This window comes from Ictalurus furcatus, chromosome 10 (genome assembly GCF_023375685.1).
Source record: "Ictalurus furcatus strain D&B chromosome 10, Billie_1.0, whole genome shotgun sequence".
Lineage (NCBI taxonomy): Eukaryota > Metazoa > Chordata > Actinopteri > Siluriformes > Ictaluridae > Ictalurus > Ictalurus furcatus.
The window spans coordinates 2438400-2461234 of record NC_071264.1 but is presented as its reverse complement, the minus strand read 5'-3'; the positions used below and the strand labels follow the sequence as shown (position 1 = coordinate 2461234).

The window sequence follows — 22835 nt, the reverse complement described above, 5'->3', positions numbered from 1 at the left end:
GAGAGTTCCATGTGGATCTGGATGAGCAACTGAAGAAAAACGCTGCTGGTGTTTATAACCCCACAGCATCTGATTATTTGGCCATCGTGGGGAATAAACAATACTCTTATTTTGCTATGTTGAAGGTGGAGGAGGTGCTTGCGAGCTTAGGGGGAAATTGGGGGGGCCGGCTTTCTCATCCAAGCTGTGTAAGGCCACCTCAGTGTTGGTTTGCAAAGCCTATGCGGCAGCGGGTCTGGCTTGTGGGTCTCTGCATACAATGGCAGTATTGCAGGCCTACCAGGCAGACCTGCTGAATGAGCTTGACAGTGGGGAGGGAATTGGACCAGAGGCAGTGGCAGAGCTTAGCCAGGCCATGGATTTGTCTCTTCGTGCGACCAAGTAATTGCCCCACCATATCAGCCTGCCATATCAGCCAGTCATGGCATAGAGGCACCTGTGGACCAAACTCTTGGGCATGGGGGATAAAGATGAAATCTCCCTTCTGGATGCCCCGTTACACCTTCCAGCCTGTTCGGCAGCACGGTTAACTCCATCGTCGACAGATTTCGGGAGGCAAAACAGCAGAACAGTGGTGTTCAGCCAGATCCTTCCCAATCATGTCTAGTTTGCCATGGCATCCACAAGTGAGGGAAGGAGGCACAGAAGATGGGTTTGGCAGCTTGCCTCCCCCTGCAGAAAGCCAGGGGGACCTGATGGCCACAGTTGCAGCCTGCTGGTAGGCTTGATTTAAGGATGATAGTCAGTGCTAAAAACTCAAAGAAGCAGTCCTGATGGGCCATGGAGGGAGGTATCAGGGGATGAGACCCATCAGTGTCGTCCCAAGTTTTCAGTTTTCTCTGCTCAGTGAGCTGTCACAGGGCAACGAAAATCTGATGCTTTCCGCCAACAAAATGTGGAAAGGCTAACATCACAAAAAGACCATCTAGCAGTGTGGAAACTACTGCCAAATGTACCTCCATGGCCTTTGTCTACCATAGAAAACGGTTACCTCCATTCCTTACACCGGAGCAAGAGAAATTAAACCTACTGTGTTCAGTAAGGAGTCTTTGTAGGTACCTCCACCGCTCTTGCCAGTGGCGTAAGTCGGAGCAGTTTCTGGTCTGCTTTGGCAGTGACAGTAGAGGTGATGCTGTGTCAAAGCAGCACATCTCTAATTGGATAGTGGAAGCAATCTCCAATGCTTACGAGGTGTGTGGTCTCGCTGTGTTTCTTGGCATAAGGGCTCATTCCATTAGGGGGTTGCCTCCTAGAAGACATTATCTAAAGGGGTACCTTTACAAGATGTGTATGCTGCGGTGGGGTGGTCTATGCTATTCATTTGGTATTACACTTCGGACATGGATTCCACCCCGGGCTTGAGTGTCTTGCAGTGACACTCAGGCGCAAACCTTTTTGGACAGAGCATATCCTCAGTATGACGGAGTGGGTATACTCGTTCCCACAGCATTAAGCTCATGCAAAGTTGAGTTCCCTTTGAAAGAGAACGTCTGGGTTACACATGTAACCCTGTTCCCTGAGAAGGGAACGAGATGCTGCATAGCTTTGTCATACTGGGGTATGCTTGTAAATTGTGTCTTCACTTCAGACAAAGAGAACCTGATGACGTGGTTTACAGATGCCATTTATAGTCATGTGACATACGAAATGCCACGTTATGGCAAGCCTATAAATTGGCGTGATTTTACACAGACTTCAGATACTGGTGACACGCGACGGCGGTCCCACAGCATTAAGCTCATGCAACGTCTCGTTCCCTTCTCTGGGAACAGGGTTACATGTGTAACCCATAAGTATATGGTTCTCCTTTACAAAAGTGGGCACTGCCTGTTTGAGCATGTGTTTCTGCTGTCTGGTTTGGTTGGAGGATTTACAGAAGGATTCGGTGAGCTGTAAGGCTGAGAGCTGGCAGGTGAAACATTGATTTCTGCTTTGTCCTCCATGTCTTGGTGATTTTTTTTTTTACAGGCAGTCAGCATGAACAAGGTATTAATACCCCCTCCCTCTCATAGAGTTCTGAGAGAGAGAGAGAGAGAGAGAGAGAGAGAGAACATGTTTACTTTTTCAGCTCTGAATTCTATTTCATCTGAGGGAAGGAGCAAGGAAAACCTGACGCATAAACACATTTATCCTTTGCTATTGAATTTCTTATTTACACTTATTTGATCACTATTCCTGTCACATCAGGTGTGTGTGTGTGTGTGTGTGAAAATGAAACTTTGCCTCTCATGCTGATCAAAAGTTCCATTGAAGAGATTGATGGTTGACAGTTGCATCAGCAGTAAACAGGGAAAAATGGTGTTTTTCTTCATTTGCCACATAAGCTGTAGGAAGGAAGGTTATTTTAACCGTCTGTGTGTGTGTGTCTGTGTGTTTGATTGCCAGGATATATGAGAGAGTGATAGAACCTTCTGAGATGGATTTGACTGCAGGAAGTGGGATTTGGCTCGGACAACGCAGCCACAGACAGGGACTCTTCAAGGTAAAGCTTCATAATTCACTTTTTAAAAATTCTAAATGCTTCATTCCAGAACTGTGTAGCGTAGTATATAGAGCTTCTGTTAGAACATAGATTAAAATATATAGAAGACACACTTCCGCCATTGTCTCTTATACAGTCTTTGCCATCATGGAGTTACCAATATAGCGTCCAAAAGGGAAACAGTAACCTATGCCAGTGTGTAGTGTACATGCTATATAGAAATTGTATATGCATATATTTTTGTGATCTGTGTGACTATATACATTAATATATATAGTATATATTAAAGAATATATAATATATAATATATATTAAAAGAACATACTAGCACTCATAGTCAGAGCACTGGTCCACAAGCATGTTTACAATGAGAGTGAGGTGAGAGGGCAAGCAGACGAGAGTGTCATTTTAGTCAGAAATAGAGCTCCAAAGTCGGCTAAAATGCCTGACATCTATGGCCTTTTTTTTTTTTTAAACAATTACAACATGGTGTATGTTGGTCATTGCTATCCACTGTGTATATTGTATATTGTGTACATTGATCACTTCACATGCCACAGGTTCTCCATGAATGAAGACATGATCACATGTCCAGAGTACTATATGTTTTAAGAGAATTTAGAGAAGGCACAGGGTTTTTAGGAACAGGCATTACTTGAGGCTATGTTGGAGTCTGACTTTCTGGCACCCTTTTAGCTAGCTCCCTTCGCCAAGATAACAGCTCTGAGTCTTCTCCTATAATGCCTGATGAGGTTGGAGAATTCATGGCAAGGGATCTGAGTGGACACTGGTGGACTCTACTCTTCAGTTCATCCTGATCATAGAACCTGATCCCATTTGTAGTTCCAGTAGTGTCTGGCAAACTGAAGATGCTTGAGTTTGTTTTTTAATGAGAGTAGAGTAGAGAGTAGAGGCTTTTTTTTTCTGGAAACCATTCCAGACAACTTCGGATTGTAGTTTTGGAGACGTTCTGACCCCAAGACCCAACTAACTTCTATAATTCTCCAGCTGTGAGCCTTGGAGATTTTTTGGCCACCCGAACCATCCTCTTCACAGTACATTGAGACAATATAGACACACGTCCAATTCCAGGTTGATTCATAACATTTCCATATATTCATGAGAGCAGAGTATTTTAAACCAAAGATCAAAAGGTTCAACAATCAAGACAATTTTTCACAGCCTTCTTTGCTCATATTTACCAAGGGTGCCAATATTAGTAGAAGGAACTGTATCTCATATTGTCTCTGTGGTTGTGAGCCTAATATTGGAAACTGAGGAACTGCAAAGGAGGTGCAACTAAAGTCTTAGGGTTGCTGTTCCAGACCAGTGATCCTGGGTTTACTTCTAGAGCTAATGTTTATGGTCTAAAAGATGGCTAGTTAGTCTTTGTTAGTGTGCTGCATAATGCTCCAGAGTCACCAGTGTGGACAATAGGGAGTAGCATGTGATGTGGAACACAGCTCAGAAAAATAAGCTACTGACAACATAGTGTAGAGCTTCAAATCATAGCCTTGTTCCTAAATATAAATACCTGTATACAAGTATTTACAGTAACACTACATAACTTAATTTTTTTTGCTGGATATTCAGCAGCACCAAATCTGGAGTCTGTGCTGATAAAAGACCACTAGCATAGTACTGCCTTGCTTTTTAATTACTGTTGGGAAAATCTGCAGACAACAAACGGTGGAGGAAGGAAGGAAGGAATAACCCAAACAAAAGAAAGATTGATGCATCAAAATGACAAGGAAAATGGAACAAGAGAAATGAAAAGGCAAACGTCAATAGGATGGGCTTGAGGGGTGTTCCCGGTATGTAGTGGTTACTACCTACAAAAGTGATCCAAGGAAGGACAACCAGTGAACCGGCGACAGGGTCATGGGCGCCCAAGGCTCACTGATGCATGTGCAGAGTGAAGGCTAGCCTGTCTGGTCCAATCCCACACAAGAGCTACTGTAGCACAAATTGTTGAAAAAATTAATGCTGGCTGTGATAGAATGGTCTCAGAACACACAGTGCATTGCAACTTGCTGCATATGGGGCTGCATAGCTGCAGACCGGTCAGAGTGCCCATGCTGACCCCAGTCCACCACAGAAAGCACCTACAATGGACACATAAGTATCAGAACTGGACCCATGGAACAGTGGAAGAAGGTGTCCTGGTCTGATGAATCATGTTTTCTTTTACTTCATGTGGATGGCCAGGTGCATGTGCATCACTTACCTAGGGAAAAGATGGCACAAGGATGCACTATGGGAAGAATGCAAGCTGGCAGAGGCAGTGTGATGCTCTGGGCAATGTTCTGCTGCAAGTTTGGGTCCGGGCATTCATGTGGATGTTATACGTACCACCTACCTAAACTGCAACAATTTTTAGGTAGGTGGTATGTGTCAAAGTAACATCCCTTCATGGCAACAGTGTTCCCTAATAGTAGTGGCCCCTTTCAGCAGGATAATGCACCCTGCCACATTGTAATAATTGTTCAGGAATGGTTTGAGGAACATGACAAAGAGTTCAGGTTGTTGATTTGGCCTCCAAATTCCCCTCAAGCTGATCGAGCATGTGTGGGATGTGCTGGACAAACAAGTCTGATCCATGGAGACCCCACCTCGCAACGTACAGGACTCGGTGCCAGATATCACAGCACACCTTCAGACATCTTGTGGAGTCCATGCCTCGATGGGCCACAGCTGTTTTGGAGGCACAAGGGGGACCTACACAATATTAGGCAGGTGTATATACATTCAGGTCCATCAGTGTAGATACATATATCAGTGTATATACATTCAGGTCCATTAATATTTGTACATTGACATGGTTATTGTTATTTTGGCTGTCTACCACAGTATAAAGGAGTTAAAATTAAATAATGAATGTAAGATTTTTTTATTTTTTTTTAAAGTGCACACTTTCAGCTTTAATTTGAGGATATTTACATCAAAATCAAGTGAAAGGTGTAGGAATTTGGGTAGGGATATAGACCTACTATTTTTTTATAGTTATATGCAGTTTGGAAGACCCAAGTATTTTGAAGAAAGCTTTAGAAGAAAGTTACTTGCCTGCTGCTATCAACATCTTCTCAATAGGTGTTCTAAAATTATTATTCTTGTCCATACCATGACTTCCACGATATTGCATAGTACCAGGTGAAAAAGAATAAATTCTTAACAAATTAAACCTCAGAATGACTTTTATAACTTTTGTTGTGTGTGTGTGTGTGTGTGTTTGTGTGTGAGTGTGTGTGACTCACAGCAGCTCTTGAATACCATGTTTTAGAATAATTTAATTCCCCTGACATGTTTTTTAAATTATTCACAGCACTACATTGTGTAGTGTACTAAATGAGCCAATAACAGGTATTAGTCACTGACAAGACTGTATTAGGTGTGCACTTTTTAACAGTTTTATTTTTGGCATCACTTTTTGGTATCACTTTTTAAAACATGCCCTGCTTTCCGGATGGAAAGGATGGCTTTGTTCTCAGTCTTATTTATCAGAAAGACACTAGGGCATCTGAGGAGGACGCTTAGTTGCAAGACTTCAGGTTGTCATCATGGACCGGTTTCCCTACTCATTATGGACAGGAATACCCTGCTTTTGCAGAAAGGGGTAATTTGCCTGATGTAAAAGGACCAACTAGCCCTGGACAAATGCAATGACTCTGGCTGTTTTATTATGTACGTAGCTTAGTACTGTAGTAGTTTAAGTTTCTTATTGCTAAGTTTGTTTTTGTTGGACAGTGGCACAGGTGGTAGGGGAGGTGCAGTTTTAATATATCTATGTTAGAGCAAGCGTCATAGTAGCCTTCCACCAGAAAAAGACTGTGAAACAAAGTGGTACACGAAAGGCTCAGTACGGTTGCAATGTGTAGAGTAGGTAATCGTTTAACTAGCATTAAGCTCATTGAGTGTAACTGACAAGCTTCTGTGAACACAAGCTATGACCATTTTACTACACAACACACATCAGATGGTCTATGTAACACTGTGTGCAGAGAGTCTGAGAGTAGCTGGGACTAGCCGTTATAATTTGTTGAACAAGCTCAATAAAGCGACTGATTACTGTCTAGTTGCTGCTTTGTCGAAACCCACATAACTCTGGAAACTATTAAAGCACTTTACGTAAGCATGAAATAATGAAAGCATTTCGAAATAATCTTCTACACTCTGATATACTCCAGCAGAGCAAAGCCTTCGTCTGAGCTTTAATAATAGACCACATTTTCTTTTCTCTAAAGACGTGTAGAGAAGCTGCATGCTTCAGTGAAAGGTTGAATGAAATTCTAATTGTGCTTACACGGTTCAACCAGGAACTGTTTTTATGTTATACTTTATCTAATACGCTCTCAGTTGTGCATTATTATTGTTCAATAATACTAATATAGTGAGGGGAAAAATGAGAGTTGTGGGAGAATTGCTACTGTACACTTGAAATCTCTGAATATATAGATTTTTTTATATATAATTTTTTTTTTGTATGAATTTTTAAATTACTGTAATACCATATATTTTATTCAAATGTCAATACAGCTGTTGTTTGTTGTCAATGTTTTGTTCCCTGTTTAATGATTGAAGCATTGCTTAGAATGTAATGCTTGAGGATTTGAAGCGTTAGATATATTTTATTATTATTTGATTATGTTTATGGTTTCTGGTCTGTCTTTTAGCCAGCAGTTTAAAGGTACAGTGGGGGTGGAAACAAAATTAGTCATGAGGGAATACCAAAATTTGCCACAAATGTGTTAATAAATTAGAAAGAAAACACAGATTCTGGATAAAAATAAAACATTCTGTATAGTAATTGCAGATGGTAATTGTAGATGGTACAATGTTATAAAAAAAAAAAAACTTGAATAAACAATTTCTCAACAAATTATATATAATTATTATATATAACTATGATTATTATAGGCAAGACCTGAAGACATGGAACAGTGAGGTACATTTAATGCAGGTGGGATTTCTGATTAGAAATATCTCAGAAAGCAAATATTTACACACATTGGCAGGACATAATCTTGGAATTGCTTTTTTTTGTGTGTGCATGTTTTGTTCCTCACAGTCAAATTATTAATCTGCAAACTCAATTACTGGGACATTCTGACAGCATAAGGTATGAAGAGGTAAACTCGATTACTCGATCTGAGTATGTTTTCAGGTGTGTAATTGGTGCTGTAAATGTGGAATGTAGACACATCTGCTCCCTAGTAACTAAGGATGTTTGTTGAATATATATATATATATATATATATATATATATATATATATATATATATATATATATATATATATATATATATATGTTTTTGCAATATGAGTTTGTCTTCTGTCACCTAGAAGAGGATGCATTACATTTTGAGTCTGGTTCCTCATGTTTCTCACGTAGTATTTCCTCACCTTTCTCGTTAGGGATCTAAATCTAAATCTCAGTCAGATTTCTGTAAAGCGGGTTTGTGACAATGCCAGCTAATGAAGCCCTTGATTAGTTTCGCATTGGGTGTGCTTGAGACAACACCTGTTTTGCATATCTGTGCTGTTGTGAGGGATTCTATTCAGGGGGTTGAATAATGTTGAGACTGGAGAAATCATTACAATTTGCACTTTCAGTTGAATTTGGGGAAACCACTTGAAGTATTCATTGTGTCAAACTATTTCAATTGCTTTTGTTTGATTGGTTCATCGCAAACAGCTGAAAGTCTGTAAATTTTCGCAATAAACCTGATTTGCAATGGGGGTTGAATAATTTTGATTGCAACTGTACAAAATAAATGATTTATATTCAGTCATGTGTATTCAGTAGGGATTCAATCCAGAGACTAAGATGGTCATTGAGAACATCGATTGAACCTATACTGAGCATTCAACAAGACGATGACCATGAATGTTAGTCTCTGGATTGAATCCCAACTGAATACACATGACTGAATATAAATAATTTATTTTGTACATTTGCAATCAAAATTATTCTTGTGAACATGGCTGACATTAGGAATTCTGCTTAGTACCAGGATAGTTCAGCACAAAACCTGGTTGCCTCTGCCAGGAGGATCAGACTTGGCATAGACTTGGCAATATACTGTATATTGGCAAGTCTTAACCTCCTGGCAGAGGCAACCAGATTTTGTGCTGAACTATCCTGGTACTAAGCAGAATGGTGAGGCATATCGTGTTGTGTAAGCAGCTCTTAGACATTCTTGGATGCATTATAAGCCATTACTCAAATGCCATTATAGCTCACCCAGGTTTTGAGCCTGTGTGCCTTAATCCTTAATCCTTACTCATTACCCAACACCCACGGTATTTACCCAGCAGATTATGGGCCATTGCCAGAAAGGGATGAGGCTTCATAAGTAAATACTGGCTTCAAAACCAATAACAAATTGCAAAATTTTAGTAAGTCATGATGGTATAAAAACAGTGAGGGCATATTTAAAAACAGCTGATGAAGACGTAGGTTTGCATGGTTGTGAAACGGGAAATTCAGTAGGAGATTCTGCAGAAGAAAATGTTGAGATCACAAATCACCAAATGTATTGAAATACCAGGTAGTTGATAAAAAGGACTATTATAACAAAGAATGTATTTACAGTATCACAGCTTTTGGTGAGGGAATGGGTACGCCATCCGTATTTGTAGTGCAGTAAATGGGTCGGCTAACTCCAGAGGACCTGCTCAGAGGCTTTGTTTATTCCTTGGCTAAACTCATTGTCATGTCTTATAAAATGTTGAACTATATTATTAATATTGTTTAAAAACTTTAAAAACATCTTACAGGGTCCTCATCCACTTTGTGCCCATTGAGAGTTAGGGAAGCTGGGTTTTAGCTCCAGGAAGCTGGGAAATCACCTGATTTTGGTGGAAACACCCTCAAGTTAAAGCTGAAAGTCTGCACGTTTAGCTTTAATAATATATAACAAATAATATTCACTGGAGAAAAACATATGGATCCACTGGCGCTGAGCATGCATTAACAGTGCCAGTGGGGCTCGCTACAGCCTGGGGAGGCCTGTAGGGTTTTGGTTGTGTTAGGCATGTTGGCAAGGTTGGCGGAAGAGCAGTAATCCTGTGGGCACAAAAAAGTTGGGTAATGAAAATGTGTTTACTATATTACATATTCCAGCAAGGAACACATATAAAATACATTTACACTTTTAAAAACGGAGTAACCCATTACCATATGCCCTAGACATACACAAGCATGTGATGTGTGTGGGTGTGTGTGTGTGCGTGCGTGCGTGCGTGTGTGCGTGTGTGTGTGTGTGTGTGTGTGTGTGTGTGTGTGTGTGTGTGTGTGTGTATGAGTATGCACAATATTCTGTAGCTTGAAATACTGCTGTTTGACTCAGTTGACTCAGTGAAATTCATACACCCCTGTAGGGAATATTTTTGATAATACTTTTACTAATATCATTAGCTTTTTTATATCAAAGAGTTTTGTAGTGTCGACATTTAATTCAATAAAATAAATTTGATTTATGGCTTTTTTTATTGCCCTTGTTTTTCCATTCAGAGTGTCCTGTAAATCACTGAGTATCAAAACTTCAAGTAGTTGAAATTCTGTACTTTACCCATAATTCTCAGTCAACCTCCATGGTAGCTGACTGACCCCATTACCAGTCTGTTTGATTCTCTGCTCGTTTGAATTGCCTTGATTATGCCCATTTGCCCCTTCGCTTGACCCTTTAACTCATTTCAGGTTTTTGATTATTGCCTAGTCTTTCTGTAACTTTCCCTTGTAATTGTAAGTGCATGATGTTATTCTGGATAGCTAAATATTTTATGCTAAGCTATTTCCGCTGTTGTAATGTGTCGTGAATTTGTGTGAACCACATTGCAGTATCCTTTTTTTTTGACATACTGTTTAATAAAGTGCTATGATATTTTGAATCTAGCCATGCGGAGAGACCGCAAAACCATAATTGTTACATCGTTACTTATTTTTATTACCCATTGTAATGTAATGGAGGTTAGGACAAATATAAGTGCAGATAAGAGCTTTATTAAAGGAGAGAAAGGCAGACAAATCCAAATCGTGAAACATGGCGGGGTCAGAACAGGCAAAAGGGTCAGAATGGCAAACTGACATGAATTAGGCAAGGCTAATAAGCACTAAACAAGAAACAAGAATTGAGATCCAAACAACCAGACATGAGAACAATATAAAAAGGCTTGGTAAGATGAATACACTCAATACTTCGCAACTCAAGAAACAAAGAGACACGAGGGTTTAAATGCTAAACAAAATAAAGGGTGAGTACAACAATGACACTTAAGGGAAACAACCAATGTCAATACAGGGGCGGAGACAGGACAGAAATCAGGAAGCGTAACGATATAATTCTGTTTCTGCTTCCATCTGGTGAACGAATGGCCGCTTTTGTGCATTCGCCTCATTGATCATTGAACAAAACACTCAGGCATGGAGAGAGAAATAAAGAGAAATATTTGTTGCTGCCAATAAATCAAATGATTTAATTAAGATACATTCCCCCTTATTATTATTGACCTTTCCACCATTTTGTAGGTTGCAGACAAAGAAATCAGTCGCTTTATCACAGATCACATCGGTATTTGAGCTCAGTGTGTTTACTGAAGAGAAAATCCATCAAGTCGGCCATCTTCTCGCACGTGCAGATGCTTTTACGTTTCCGCATTAATTGTCGGCGCTTAGCGACTTATTCCTCATAGCATTTTTATGCTATCATCCTCAGCGAAAACAACTTTTAAAATTTATATTAGGGGGAAAAAATTATGTAAATGAGTTAATCCTTTGTCTGTCTTTCTGTCTCACTGTCTCTGCAGGGCTCTATGCAAGATGTCCAGTTTGTTTTTGCTTCAAATGGCTACATTATGCAGTGTCCCAGCCTTAATCGCAGTAAGTGGATTTGGGGTTTACATCAATTACAAGCTCAGATTTCTCTCCCCTATCGCTAACCGTGTTGTTTAGGCAGCTAAGTTTTAATGAAAAACAAAAATCACTTCGCTCCATAATTATTACTGCGAATAGCTTAAAGGTGCAGCAATCTGTTCCTGCGTTGATTCTGTGCAAATTAAACGACAAACACTGAAATCAACATCTCCCTTCTCTCTCTCTCTCGATGGAATTATGACTGTTATGCAAGAGTTTTTTTTTTTTTTTTTAAAAACCCTGCACGTTTATTAGTAAACATTACAGATGAATGTTTTCAACGCCCAATAAATACAAGAGTGAGCCAAGTGTGGCTTCTAATCATTGGAAATGATTAAGCGGGCGGCGAATGTTAAACGGTCTGAGGCGGCTGAAGGAGTTCCCAAAGTTTCTCTGCTGTTTTTTTTTTGTTTCGTTTTTTTACAGGCTGCTGCTTGAAAAATGCACTGCATGACTAAATTAAAATGGTTTATTACAAGCAGTCGAGTCAAGACCAAGAAGTGTTAGGTGCGTCGCAAACAGGCGCGATTGTTTCATTTCGTTTAAGTCCATCAGCTGCATGATTAAGTCTATGTTACAGTTTTATAAACAACATTGGTGTAATCTAGACAGCCGGGTTTGTTGGTGATGGTTAAATGGGTTTAAAGCTCTTGCACGCGACAGGTTGACTCGCTACATCTTTAACCTGTGAAGTTTTCTGTAAAAGTGATGAAAAATAATGTGTCATTTATTTTGGGCAAATCATGACCTGGAACTGGTGAGAAGCGCTGAATATTTCTATCAAATAAGTACAAAGGCTTGTGTTTCAGCATGCACAAGTGTTCATAGAGCCACAGTTGCATAAATTACTATGTATGTTTTTGTTGTTGCTCAGCCTTTTCCTCCTCTCTGCATTCTTTCTCACTCTTTTTATTTTTATTAATGCACAAAATATACTTGGTCTCTTGTCACTATACCTAGGCTCAGTGCCAAAGTATAGAGCTTAGCCCTATGAGACAAAAAATATGCTAGTATGCTAGCTTGAAAGTATACTGTGCATACAGTTTCCACTGAGCTTTCCGGCTAATTCAGGCATGTCCATGCAGCAGGCTAATTTACTGGCGATTAGAGATTTATTATAATGAATAGCACCCCATAATGCAGACAAGTGCTTAAATTATATCTCATGTGCAACCCGTTTGCTAATCACTCACTGTTCATGCATGTTCTTGAAGAAATTCTTGAATATATATATATATATATATATATATATATATATATATATATATATATATATATAAGCCCATTAAGAATGGGAGATAATTGTGTTGAGGGATCTTTAGTGAGAGTGCGGAGGTTAAATCAATCAATCACAAGGTCGAGTGGAGTTGTATTACAATACCTAAAGGGCTGAATCACATGTTGTACTCAAGGATTCCTGAAAGTAGGAAACAAAACAAAACACAGCATTGTACCGCCGTCTTTGTAACACAAGCTGCATACAGCATCGTTAAGATGTAAACTGTGTATGCCATGCTGCTTTCCAATATCATAATATCTATATATAATAATAATGAGTCTTTATTGGTCACATATACATTACAGCACAGTGAAATTAGTTTTTTTCTTCACATGCCCCAGCATGCTAGGGTCAGACCCTGGAGCAGAGAGGGTTAAGGGCCCAACAGTGGCAGCTTGGCAGTGTGGGGGCTTGAACCCGACCTTCCGACCATTAACCCAGAGCCTTAACCGCTAAGCCACCACTGCCCCGTTTATATCCAATAAACTGTCAGCTCAGTGTACATATATTCACTGATTTTGTTTTATATACTTGATTTATTTCATTGATATTACTATCTAGCTGCCTTAATACCACTGAGTCTTTAATTAATAAATATAGGAATATTCTATTAAGCTAATATTTGTCCTGCCTTGATAAAAAAGGTTTTACTATGAGGCAGGGAAAGAAATGGTGAGAGAGAGAGAGAGAGAGAGAGAGAGAGTTGAGTGTCAACAAAATCAATACATTATTCTGAGGCAAAATAAAAACACACCAAAAAAACCAAAAGTGCAGCTTTCATATTTTCATGTCTCAAACCAAGTGAAACGACCCGTTTTTGCCGGAGTGAATCGACCCTGAGTTTTCACTCCATCTCTCCTTTTCACTCTTTCAGTTCGGTTTCAATTGGGCATAACTGTCTGCTTTCCAGTCTCCTCAAACCAGCCATTAAGTGTAGCGCTCAGAGCTGTAACACCAGAGGCTGAGGCGTCTGGATGTAAATTCAGAGGCTTTTTAAAGAATACTTGAATCCACTGCAGGGATACAGCAAAAAATTAAGTAAATAAATGAATAATATCTTCAGACTGGTTGTGTGCATAGGGACCAGGATCCAGCAGGATGAAATAAACAAACTAACTAACAACAAAAAAAACCTCAAAATTTTTACTTTAACGTTGAGTTTTAAAGGACCGTTGCCTGTTCTGCACTGAACCCTTCAGTATATTGGATATATGGTGTATTTAAAAGAAATGCACTATTCGTCTTTTTCCCCGGTAGCCTGGCCTAAACACTGGCTTACTGAGCTCCAAAATAAAACCACATTTCTGTCCAAACAAAAGAAATATGCTTTCATTTATTGACCCCTTCACACAGACTGCATGCTCTGCTCAGGGCAGAATATCTCTGGGAGGACGCCGAGTGTGTCCCAGCTTTATAGTAACTTCTGATAGTGTGTCAACTAACATTTTTATTTTATGTTTCTGGAATATAACAAGCCCCCAAACTGTAGTAAATCCTAATAAAATAGTGCTTGATGGTTCTTGTTCTCGACTGCAAATAACAGGTTCTTTGATATGGGAAACATTGCTTACTCAGGCTATTACACAAAAGATCGAAATCTTACCAGAAGGTTCCACAGGGCGTCTGGTCCAGGAAGCGAGTAAGGTTTGGTATGCGTTGTTTTAATTTGTGAATGAAAATAGACTTTATTTTTCTGCAGCCCTGCAGCTGTATATTTTTTCCCCAGTGTTTCCCAAGCATAGATGCGGTTCATTCAGATGTGTATACATGGACATACATAGGATATATACCTCTTACATCATGTCCTAGTCCTAGAAATAAATGGAAACTGTATGTCTTTACAAACTTGAGACTTCTTGTGTGTGCAAATTTCTGAATGGTAGTTTTACATTCAAAATGTTTTAAATCTGGTACCTTAACCTTGTGACTTGTCTGTAATTCTCTTTCTTTCTATTTTTCCTCTTCTTGCCCCTTCTCTTCTTCTGCGTCTGTGTCTTCTTTAAGCATGTCCAACATGCAGTGATTTTCTCAGCCTCGTGCAAGGAATAATGGATCTGCAGGAGCTTTTGGCTAAAATGACATTGAAGGTGAGGCTTCCTTCCCTTCCATCTCTCTCTCTTTCTCTCTCTCTCACTCTCTCTCAAAAACCAATGAATATTATGCTGTATCAGAATTGGTAACAATGTTATTAAGAGCCATTAGTTCCAGGAGCACTTTGAACCAACTAGCAATTTTTGTTAGATGTAATTTCTTTAAATTATTATTATTATTGTTGTTTTTATTTATTTATTTATTTATTTATTTATTTATTTATTTTAATGTTCTGCTCCACACAGTGCATTTCTGTTCGTGGCTGTACACTCAATCATTTCTTACACTCTTACCTAACTGACTCACAGAAGGTGATAGAGAGAGTCATGCAGCTGTGTCGAGCGTCTCAATGTCCTTTTTCTGATTCCTCTCTGCAGAAAGCTCCTCACCTGGCTGTTGAAAATGCATCAGCCCGTGAAAAAGGTCCTGAAATGAGGAACGTTCTCCATTTTAATCAGCCAGGCATCATTCCTTTCTGCTTTGTAGGTCGTTTTATGTCAAGTATAAAAAATAAGCTCACTGGCTTTTGGCTGAACCAGAACTCGTTGGGCGAAATGATGTCCTGCCGTCTTTAAATTTGCAGTGTTTAAGATTAGGAAAGCATGGAGCAGTGGTCCTCCAAATGCCTGTTTGGCATTTTCTGATCCTATCCATTGACATATTTTTGGTTGTGAGTGTTTGATGTTGAATGAGGTGATGCAGGTTTTGTATTACAGATAGTAGCCTTGGTTACTAAAAGGACAACTGGTAGCTTTGGTATTGGTATTATATTGATCATTTAGAAATGACACTGCTGCCTCCTAGAAAATAACCTAGAATGTAAGTGGGAGTTTGAGTGCTGTGTATGCAGCAGGCATTTGCATAATGCGTGCATTGCTTCTGGTGCTATTATCACCTCTACTAGTGTAGTCTAGTTTAGTGTTTGTCCCATTAGTGTTACAGCAGTTATTGCAACTGAATTTTTCAGTGTCATGTCAGCGGTTAAAGATAAAATTCCTAACAAGTGGGCAAACTGCTTTGAATACAGCGTAAAAATGAGCAAATTGCAATCGTGTTAATGACAAAAACTTAAATGGCTCTATATACCTTTTGACTTTGTAAATTGCACCACTTGCTGGAGATTTTGGAATCTGGGAAATTCAGGAGTAGAAGTGGTAGCTCAATGGTTAAGATGTTGGACTATTGACTGCAACTTTGTGAGTTTAAATCGCAGCATGTCCAAGCTGCCACTGCTGGGCCCTTGAACAAGGCCCTTAACCCTCAAGTGCTCAGTTGTATAAATGAGATAAATGTAAGGATAAGGGCTTCTGCCAAATGTTAGAAATGAACGGTACAAAAATTACATTCTCTTATTTAAAAAATTTCTTTCTGAACTGTACTTTCTCATTAACTAGTATAAATGACAATAATTATAGCTGTGACTACTCTTACTACTACTTTAAAAAATCACTTAAAAACAACGGATCTAAGTTGAACTGTGAGTTATACTGCATTTGTAGGCCTGCTTTTCTGAAGTCTGGTAAAATCATTCCTATTTATATATAGGCACAGCATGAAGCTCACCCAACGTTGAGTACCTTTTGGGAACAGACTTCATGTAAAAACTTCACTATTTGACTATGCACATTTATAGAAGGAATTTAGATAGATAGATAGATAGATAGATAGATAGACAGACAGATAGATAGACAGACAGATAGATAGATAGATAGATAGATAGATAGATAGATAAAATGCACAAACTTATCGTTCCACAGACTCAGTTTGAGGATTGGTTTGTGACGATAGAGCTATGAAAAAAAAAGTCCCATATTCCACTGTCCAGTCACAGGAAGTTCCTGAGTTTTGCATTTGGAAGCAATGCATATCAATATCGATTGTTCCTTTATCTAGCTTTATCCCCTCGCACCTTCACGATGTGCATGGATGCCCGTCCTGGCTTCTTTGTGACTCCAGGGCATCCATGTGCTAAACTAGCTGGACCATTGGTTGATTCTAGCATGATCCAAGAATTTGGCAATTCCGCAATGATATGATGTTCTCGCCCATGTGAAGAACTTGGGACTCAGGTTGAACCTCAGGGAAAGTTGCTTCTCCAATCAAGAGTGACTTTTCTAGGGGTTATATGGGATTCGAATATCATGAGGGTGTGTCTGTCCCCAACACGCCTAGGGCCAAACCTATCAACATTGAGCAAGATAAAGTTAGGTCTGGCCATCCCCTCCAGTCTCTATGGAGACTGCATCAGCATACCATTGGGCCCATTGCACATGAGACCATTCAGTGGTGGAAGTTAAAGTCGGGGGTTTCGTCCAAGGACAAAATCTCTGAGAGTAATCAGTGTCACACAGAGATGCCTATGTGCTTTGAGAACTTGGAGGTGTCCCCAGTTTCTAGCCTCGGGTCACACTCTATGGGCATCTCTTATCGCAAGATGGTAATGTCAAATGCTTCCTTCATGGTTTCTGGAGCGGCCCTTATCTAGTGTGGCATATAAATTGCCTAGCAGTGTGAGACATACTCCTAGCACTGAAATTCTTCTCCTCAGTTGAGAGGTCACCATGTGTGAGACAATACAGTGTGGTCTCATATATGAACCACCATGGAGGATTATGATTGCGCCCCCTGTTCACGCAGGCTCAACCAATTCTTCTCTGGTGGAGGGAAGTTTTGTCAGTCAGTGCAATGTACATTCCAGGCAACTGGAATGTGGGGGCAGACATCCTGTCGAGGCAGGGGCTGAGGCCTGGGGATTGGAGGCTCCATCCACAAGTGGGTGAGTCCATATGGCGGAGGTTTGGCTAAGCGGAAGTGGAAGGGTTCGCCACTGATGAGGCAAGGTCTCATCTGTACGCCTTTTCCCCAGTCACTCTGCTCCCACAGGCTCTAGCGAGAGTTCGCTAAGATCATGGTACATCTGCTACTAGTAGCACCAAATTGGCCTGCTTGAATTTGGTTCTTGGAGATAATATCTCTGCTGGACAGCACTCCTTGGGAGATTCACATTCAAAGGGATCAATTGGCTCAAGCCAGAAGTTTGATTTATCACCCTCAGTCGGAACTATGGAAACTGCGAGTCTGGCCCCTGAGGAGCACCAGCTCATAGATTCCAGTCTCTCAACTGAGGTTGTAGAGACCATGTTAAATGCTAGAGCACCATCCATGAGAAATTGTATGCAGTGGCAACTTTTTTTATTGTGGTGTGAGGAAGACCAGTGAGACCCAGTAACTGAGCAATAGCTACAGTCCCGGAGTACATTTCTCAGCGGTACATGGAGTACATTTCTCAGCAGGGTTGGCTACTTCTACAGTTAGGGTCTATGTGGCCATTTCAGCCAGCCACACCCCCATTGATGGAGCCTGTGTGGGGTAATATCCTCTAACTTCAAGGTTTCTGTGTGGTGTCAGACGTCTGAGGCCCATCTGCAGACCACACATACCATCCTGGGACCTTCTGTGTTCGGGGAAGGTCTGTGAGGTGCCCCATTCGAGCCCTTAGAGTCAGCTTCACAGAATCTCTGACCCTAAAGGTAGCTCTTTTGACTGGCTCTGACATCTCTGTTGCCTCTTCCTGCCTTAACTTTGCCCATGGATTAGCCAAGGCCTCCCTATATCCTAGGCCGGATAATTCCTAAGTGCCTGCGTCTGCTGTCCAGCCAGTAATTTTGCAGACTTTCTCTCCTCCTCCATTCCTTACAGCAGAACGGAGAAGATTGCACCTACTGTATCCAGTGAGGGCTCCATGTACTTATGTCCACCGTTTCGGCCAGTGGCATAATTTGGAGCAGTTGCTGGTCTGCTTGGCGTGACAGCAGAGGTGATGCTACATCAAAGAAGCGCATCTCTGTTTGGAGGCTAATTCCATTAGGGTGGTCGCCTCCTCAAAGGCTTTATCTAAGGGGTACCCTTACAAGATGTGTGTGCTTTGGCGGGGTGGTCTACGCTGCACAAATTCATTCGGTATTACAGTTTGGCCTTATTGGCCAGCTTGTATATGGTTCTCAGAGATAATCTTTCTGCTGGACAACACTCCCTTGAGTTCCCTTTTGAAAGGGAACGATGGGTTACGCATGTAACCCTGTTCCCTGAGAAGGGAATGAGATGTTGCGTAGCTTTGTCATACTGGGCTATGCCTGTAAATTGCATCTGCGCTTCAGACAAAGAGAAGCTGAAGATGTGATTTACAGATGCAGTTTTATTGTCACATGACACCCGTTATGCCACAAGTTATACCTGACCATGGCATGATTTTACTGATGGAGGCTTGAGTGCAAAACTGTTTGTGGCAATTGTGGTACCATCCTCAGTAATTTCAATTATCTTTAGGCTGCACTGTAGGGGGCCATCCTCAGCAGCAGTGTGTGACTTCCAATTGATGAGAAATCCAACCAGAAGTAGGGCATCAGAATGGATCAGGCAGGTCTGGAGAGCAGAAGGGGTCAGGATCACTGGCATCTCAGGAGTATCAATTCAATTCAATTTTTCAATTCAGTTTTATTTGTATAGCAGAATTTATCCCAACTGAGCAAGCCACTGAGTGGCGACGGTGGCAAGGAAAAACTCCCTAAGATGTTTTTAAGAGGAAGAAACCTTGAGAGGAACCGGACTCAGAAGGGAACCCATCCTCATCTGGGTAACAACAGATATTGTGAAAAAGTTCATTATTGACTTATATGAATTCTGTATGGCCTTAGGAGCAGCTGTAGTCCCAGCAGTCTGGAATTGGAGTAGATGAGAGCTCCATCCAGAGGCAGGACATCCGAAACGGATCAGGCAGGTCTGGAGATCAGAAAGGATCAGGATCTCTAGTATCTCCATAAAATCGTGTGTGGCTCGGCAGAAGGAGAGAAGGAGACAAAAGATTATTAGGACTGGGAATTAGCATAATATCATGTGTATTAGTGTTTAATATTAGTGATATCATGTGTATTAGCATAATATTAGTGTATTAGTATCATGTGTAGCTCGACAGAAAGAGAGAGGGAAAGAGAGGGAGAGATTATTAGGTATGCTTATTGCCCTATAATTGTTAAGGACAATGTACTTAACCATTGTTAAGTCAGAGCCAGAAGGTAACACAGACATGAGGGTGCCCTTCATGTTGATGATGGTTTCCATTTTTTTTTTATGGGTTGTTGTTTTTTAGTATTATGGCTAGAATCACACAAGGAACTTTTCTTACTAGCCAAAATCACTCTGTTTGTCTGTAAATATATTAACAGTATTGTATTAATTGCTGGGGAAGGATATACACAAAGGATGCATAGTGTATAGATATATAGTTGCATTGTAGTGGTTAGTCACATATGAGAACCTGTTGTTGTCAATATCCGCACGATTAATGATAAATATCTGTGCAAATATATTATTACAGATGCTCTTATTTTCATGCAGAAGTGTTAAGATGCAAAAAAAGGACCTTTTTCTGTGTAGTGATTGATGTATGCCTGAATTTTTCATCTAAACTGGATGGCTTTTGCTTGCACGTGACATGTGGGAATTATTCTTAAATATTAGTGTTACACTGCACTTCATCAGTGATGACTGGAAGCTCCTAACAAACTGATGACATGGGATGCTTGTCTTTTTTGTTAACCTATATTCAGCAGTCATACCTTTTATGTTTGAGCACACTCAGAACGATATTATCTCTAGGAGTTGAATAACCTTGAGACTTGTGAAGGTCAGGAATGCCCTGAAGTGCAGCCCAGATAATATTTCTTCCGGTTAGACCTTTCCAGTGATCAATAAAAAAACACTTTGACTGCAGGCAGCACAGGAACTTGAAAGGAGTAATCCACTCTCAATCCAAAATTGAATGGATGTTTCCTCGCCGAGAAAATTCAGAGGCCAGCATTGAAATAAAGAAGTATCATCACCTGAATGGGAGAGCTTCCATCCACCTATATTCTGATTTGGTTTAAAGAGTTTCACAGTGTTGCCCCCCAACACACACAGACCTGCTTGTGAATCTGAGATGAAATTAAAATTCTCTCAGTTGCTGTCAAATTAAAAATAACAGGTGTTAAAAAAGAAGAGAGTGCATGTGAGAGTTTGATCATCTCAATGTCAGACCTTTTATAATAAGTTCATCCATTTTTGGGGCAGAAAATAAACGAGCGGAATATCATTTGGCATTTGTTTTGAACTGGAATGCTAAGGAGGGTTTGTCCTTTGTCTCTTCACTTCTGTGTGTTTGGGTGTGTGTTGCAGTTAAACTACGCTGAATCCAGGCTGGGTCAGTTGGAAAATTGTCACTGTGAAAGGACATGCAGTGTGAATGATGTGGTATATCGGGATAAAGACCTCTGGACTGAACCAGAAAACTGCAGAACCTGCGCTTGCATGGTAAGGTGAAATAATAATAATAATAATAATAATAATAATAATAATAATAATATTAGAAATAATAATACTTCTAGAGTAAGAGCTAAGTGTACTACCAAGATCTGTCTTTATTTCTTCACTGCTTTTGATTAAGGTACCTGTCTCTTTATAACTTCACTATGCTCCTATGACATGGTGTAAGACAACTTACAACTATGTTGCTGGAGGGCATCTGTAGTATTTCTGATTGATAAACATGAGCTAAGCGATCTGCGTATAATGTATGCATGGTCATCACACCAGAAGTTCTATACATACAATGCACACCTCATATCTTTAATGTAAATGGATTCTTTTGACCTTTATTATAGGGTAAGCGCTTGTTGTAATGTCACATGCCTGTAACAATCCGGTAATCTGTATGTTTGTAAGGAACTCAGTAACATACTTAAACCCCTGAGAAGCGCATTTTCTGACAAGCCTTTTAAAATGCTGTGTACATTGTATTGTTCTGCGTGTTCTGAAGAAAAAAGCACAAAACCAGGTTTTTTGCTCCAGGTTATAGTGGAATTCTGTCACTTCGGACTGGATGGATATATTTTACCGGGAGTTATTTAGTTCTACAGGTCCCTTTAATACTAAGTGAAAAAAAAACAAAGAAAATATGCAGGAATTTGCATGAGGAGAGGCTTTGGCACAAGGTTTGGACTGGGCAGCCTCCATTCATGTCTCCATGTTGCTGGGATGACAAATCTCACCCTCTCTTCATCCTCAGGCTGTGGGTCCACTAGATAACATTCATGCTGCATAATGAAACCATCTGGTGTTGACTCTATAGCATCATAGAGAGTAGGTGTAGCCAAGGGGCCCGACAGCGAGAATTCCACAGAATCAAATAGTGGCACTGAAAGAGCGAGAGGGTGGCTTAGTGAAATGTTTCTCTCCAGCACAAGAGCTCTTTGCAGGGGTGCCTGGGTGGTGGGGCTGCATTAGAAGCGGCAAGAATAGCCTTTACCTCACTCCAGCTAAAAGACTAAACCTGATTATCTCGTGCCTCACACACTGCATCATTAGGAGGGGGGGGGGGGGTGTCAAAAACTGAAATATCTTATTCCCAAAAGTATTCAGACCCTTTTTTCAGTACTTTGCAGAAGCCCCTTTGAAAGCAATTACAGCTGCAAGTCTTCTTGGATACATCTCTACAAGCTTTGCTCACCTGGACTTGGGCAGTTTGTCCAATTTTTCATGACAGATCCTCTCAAGCTCCCTCATTTTGGATGGCAAACATCTGAGAACTGTCATCTTCAGGTCTCTCCACAGATGTTTGATGGGGTTTAAGTCTGGGCTTTGGCTGGGCCACTCAAGGACATTCAGAGACTTGCCCCGAAGCCTAAGGAAGAACTCTAGGAAGGTTCAAAGTTGTGCCAAGCTTCTTGCAGTTCAAAACTATTGTCACCACTGTTGTCCTAGGAACACTCAAAGCCTTGGAAATTGTTGTATATCCTTGCCCTGATCTGTGCCTCGCCACAGTGTAGATACAAAGACAGTTCTTTGGACTTCAAGGCTTGGTTTTTGTCTTGAAAATGCAGTGTAAATTGTGGGTCCTTACAGGCCCCAGTGTGTGCCTTTTCTAAACTGTGTCCAATCAATTGAAATTGCAAGAAGAGGACTCCAGTTGAGTTCCAGACACATCTCAAGGATAATTATAGCAAACATATGCACCAGGCCACAATTAGGAGTGTCAC

The 22835-nt window shown here is 40.5% G+C and overlaps 1 protein-coding gene across 3 annotated transcripts in view; it reads left to right on the top strand.

Annotated features, from left to right (window-relative positions):
- The window catches only part of LOC128614110 (protein kinase C-binding protein NELL1-like), a 213726-nt gene that overhangs the window by 74627 nt on the left and 116264 nt on the right, over positions 1-22835 (top strand). For all 3 annotated transcript variants that reach the window (XM_053635404.1, XM_053635403.1, XM_053635402.1), the window contains exons 5-8: positions 2386-2482; positions 11288-11360; positions 14677-14759; positions 20977-21111. In XM_053635404.1, coding sequence (XP_053491379.1) covers positions 2386-2482; positions 11288-11360; positions 14677-14759; positions 20977-21111 — 388 coding nt within the window. The remainder of the gene's footprint in view (positions 1-2385; positions 2483-11287; positions 11361-14676; positions 14760-20976; positions 21112-22835) is intronic.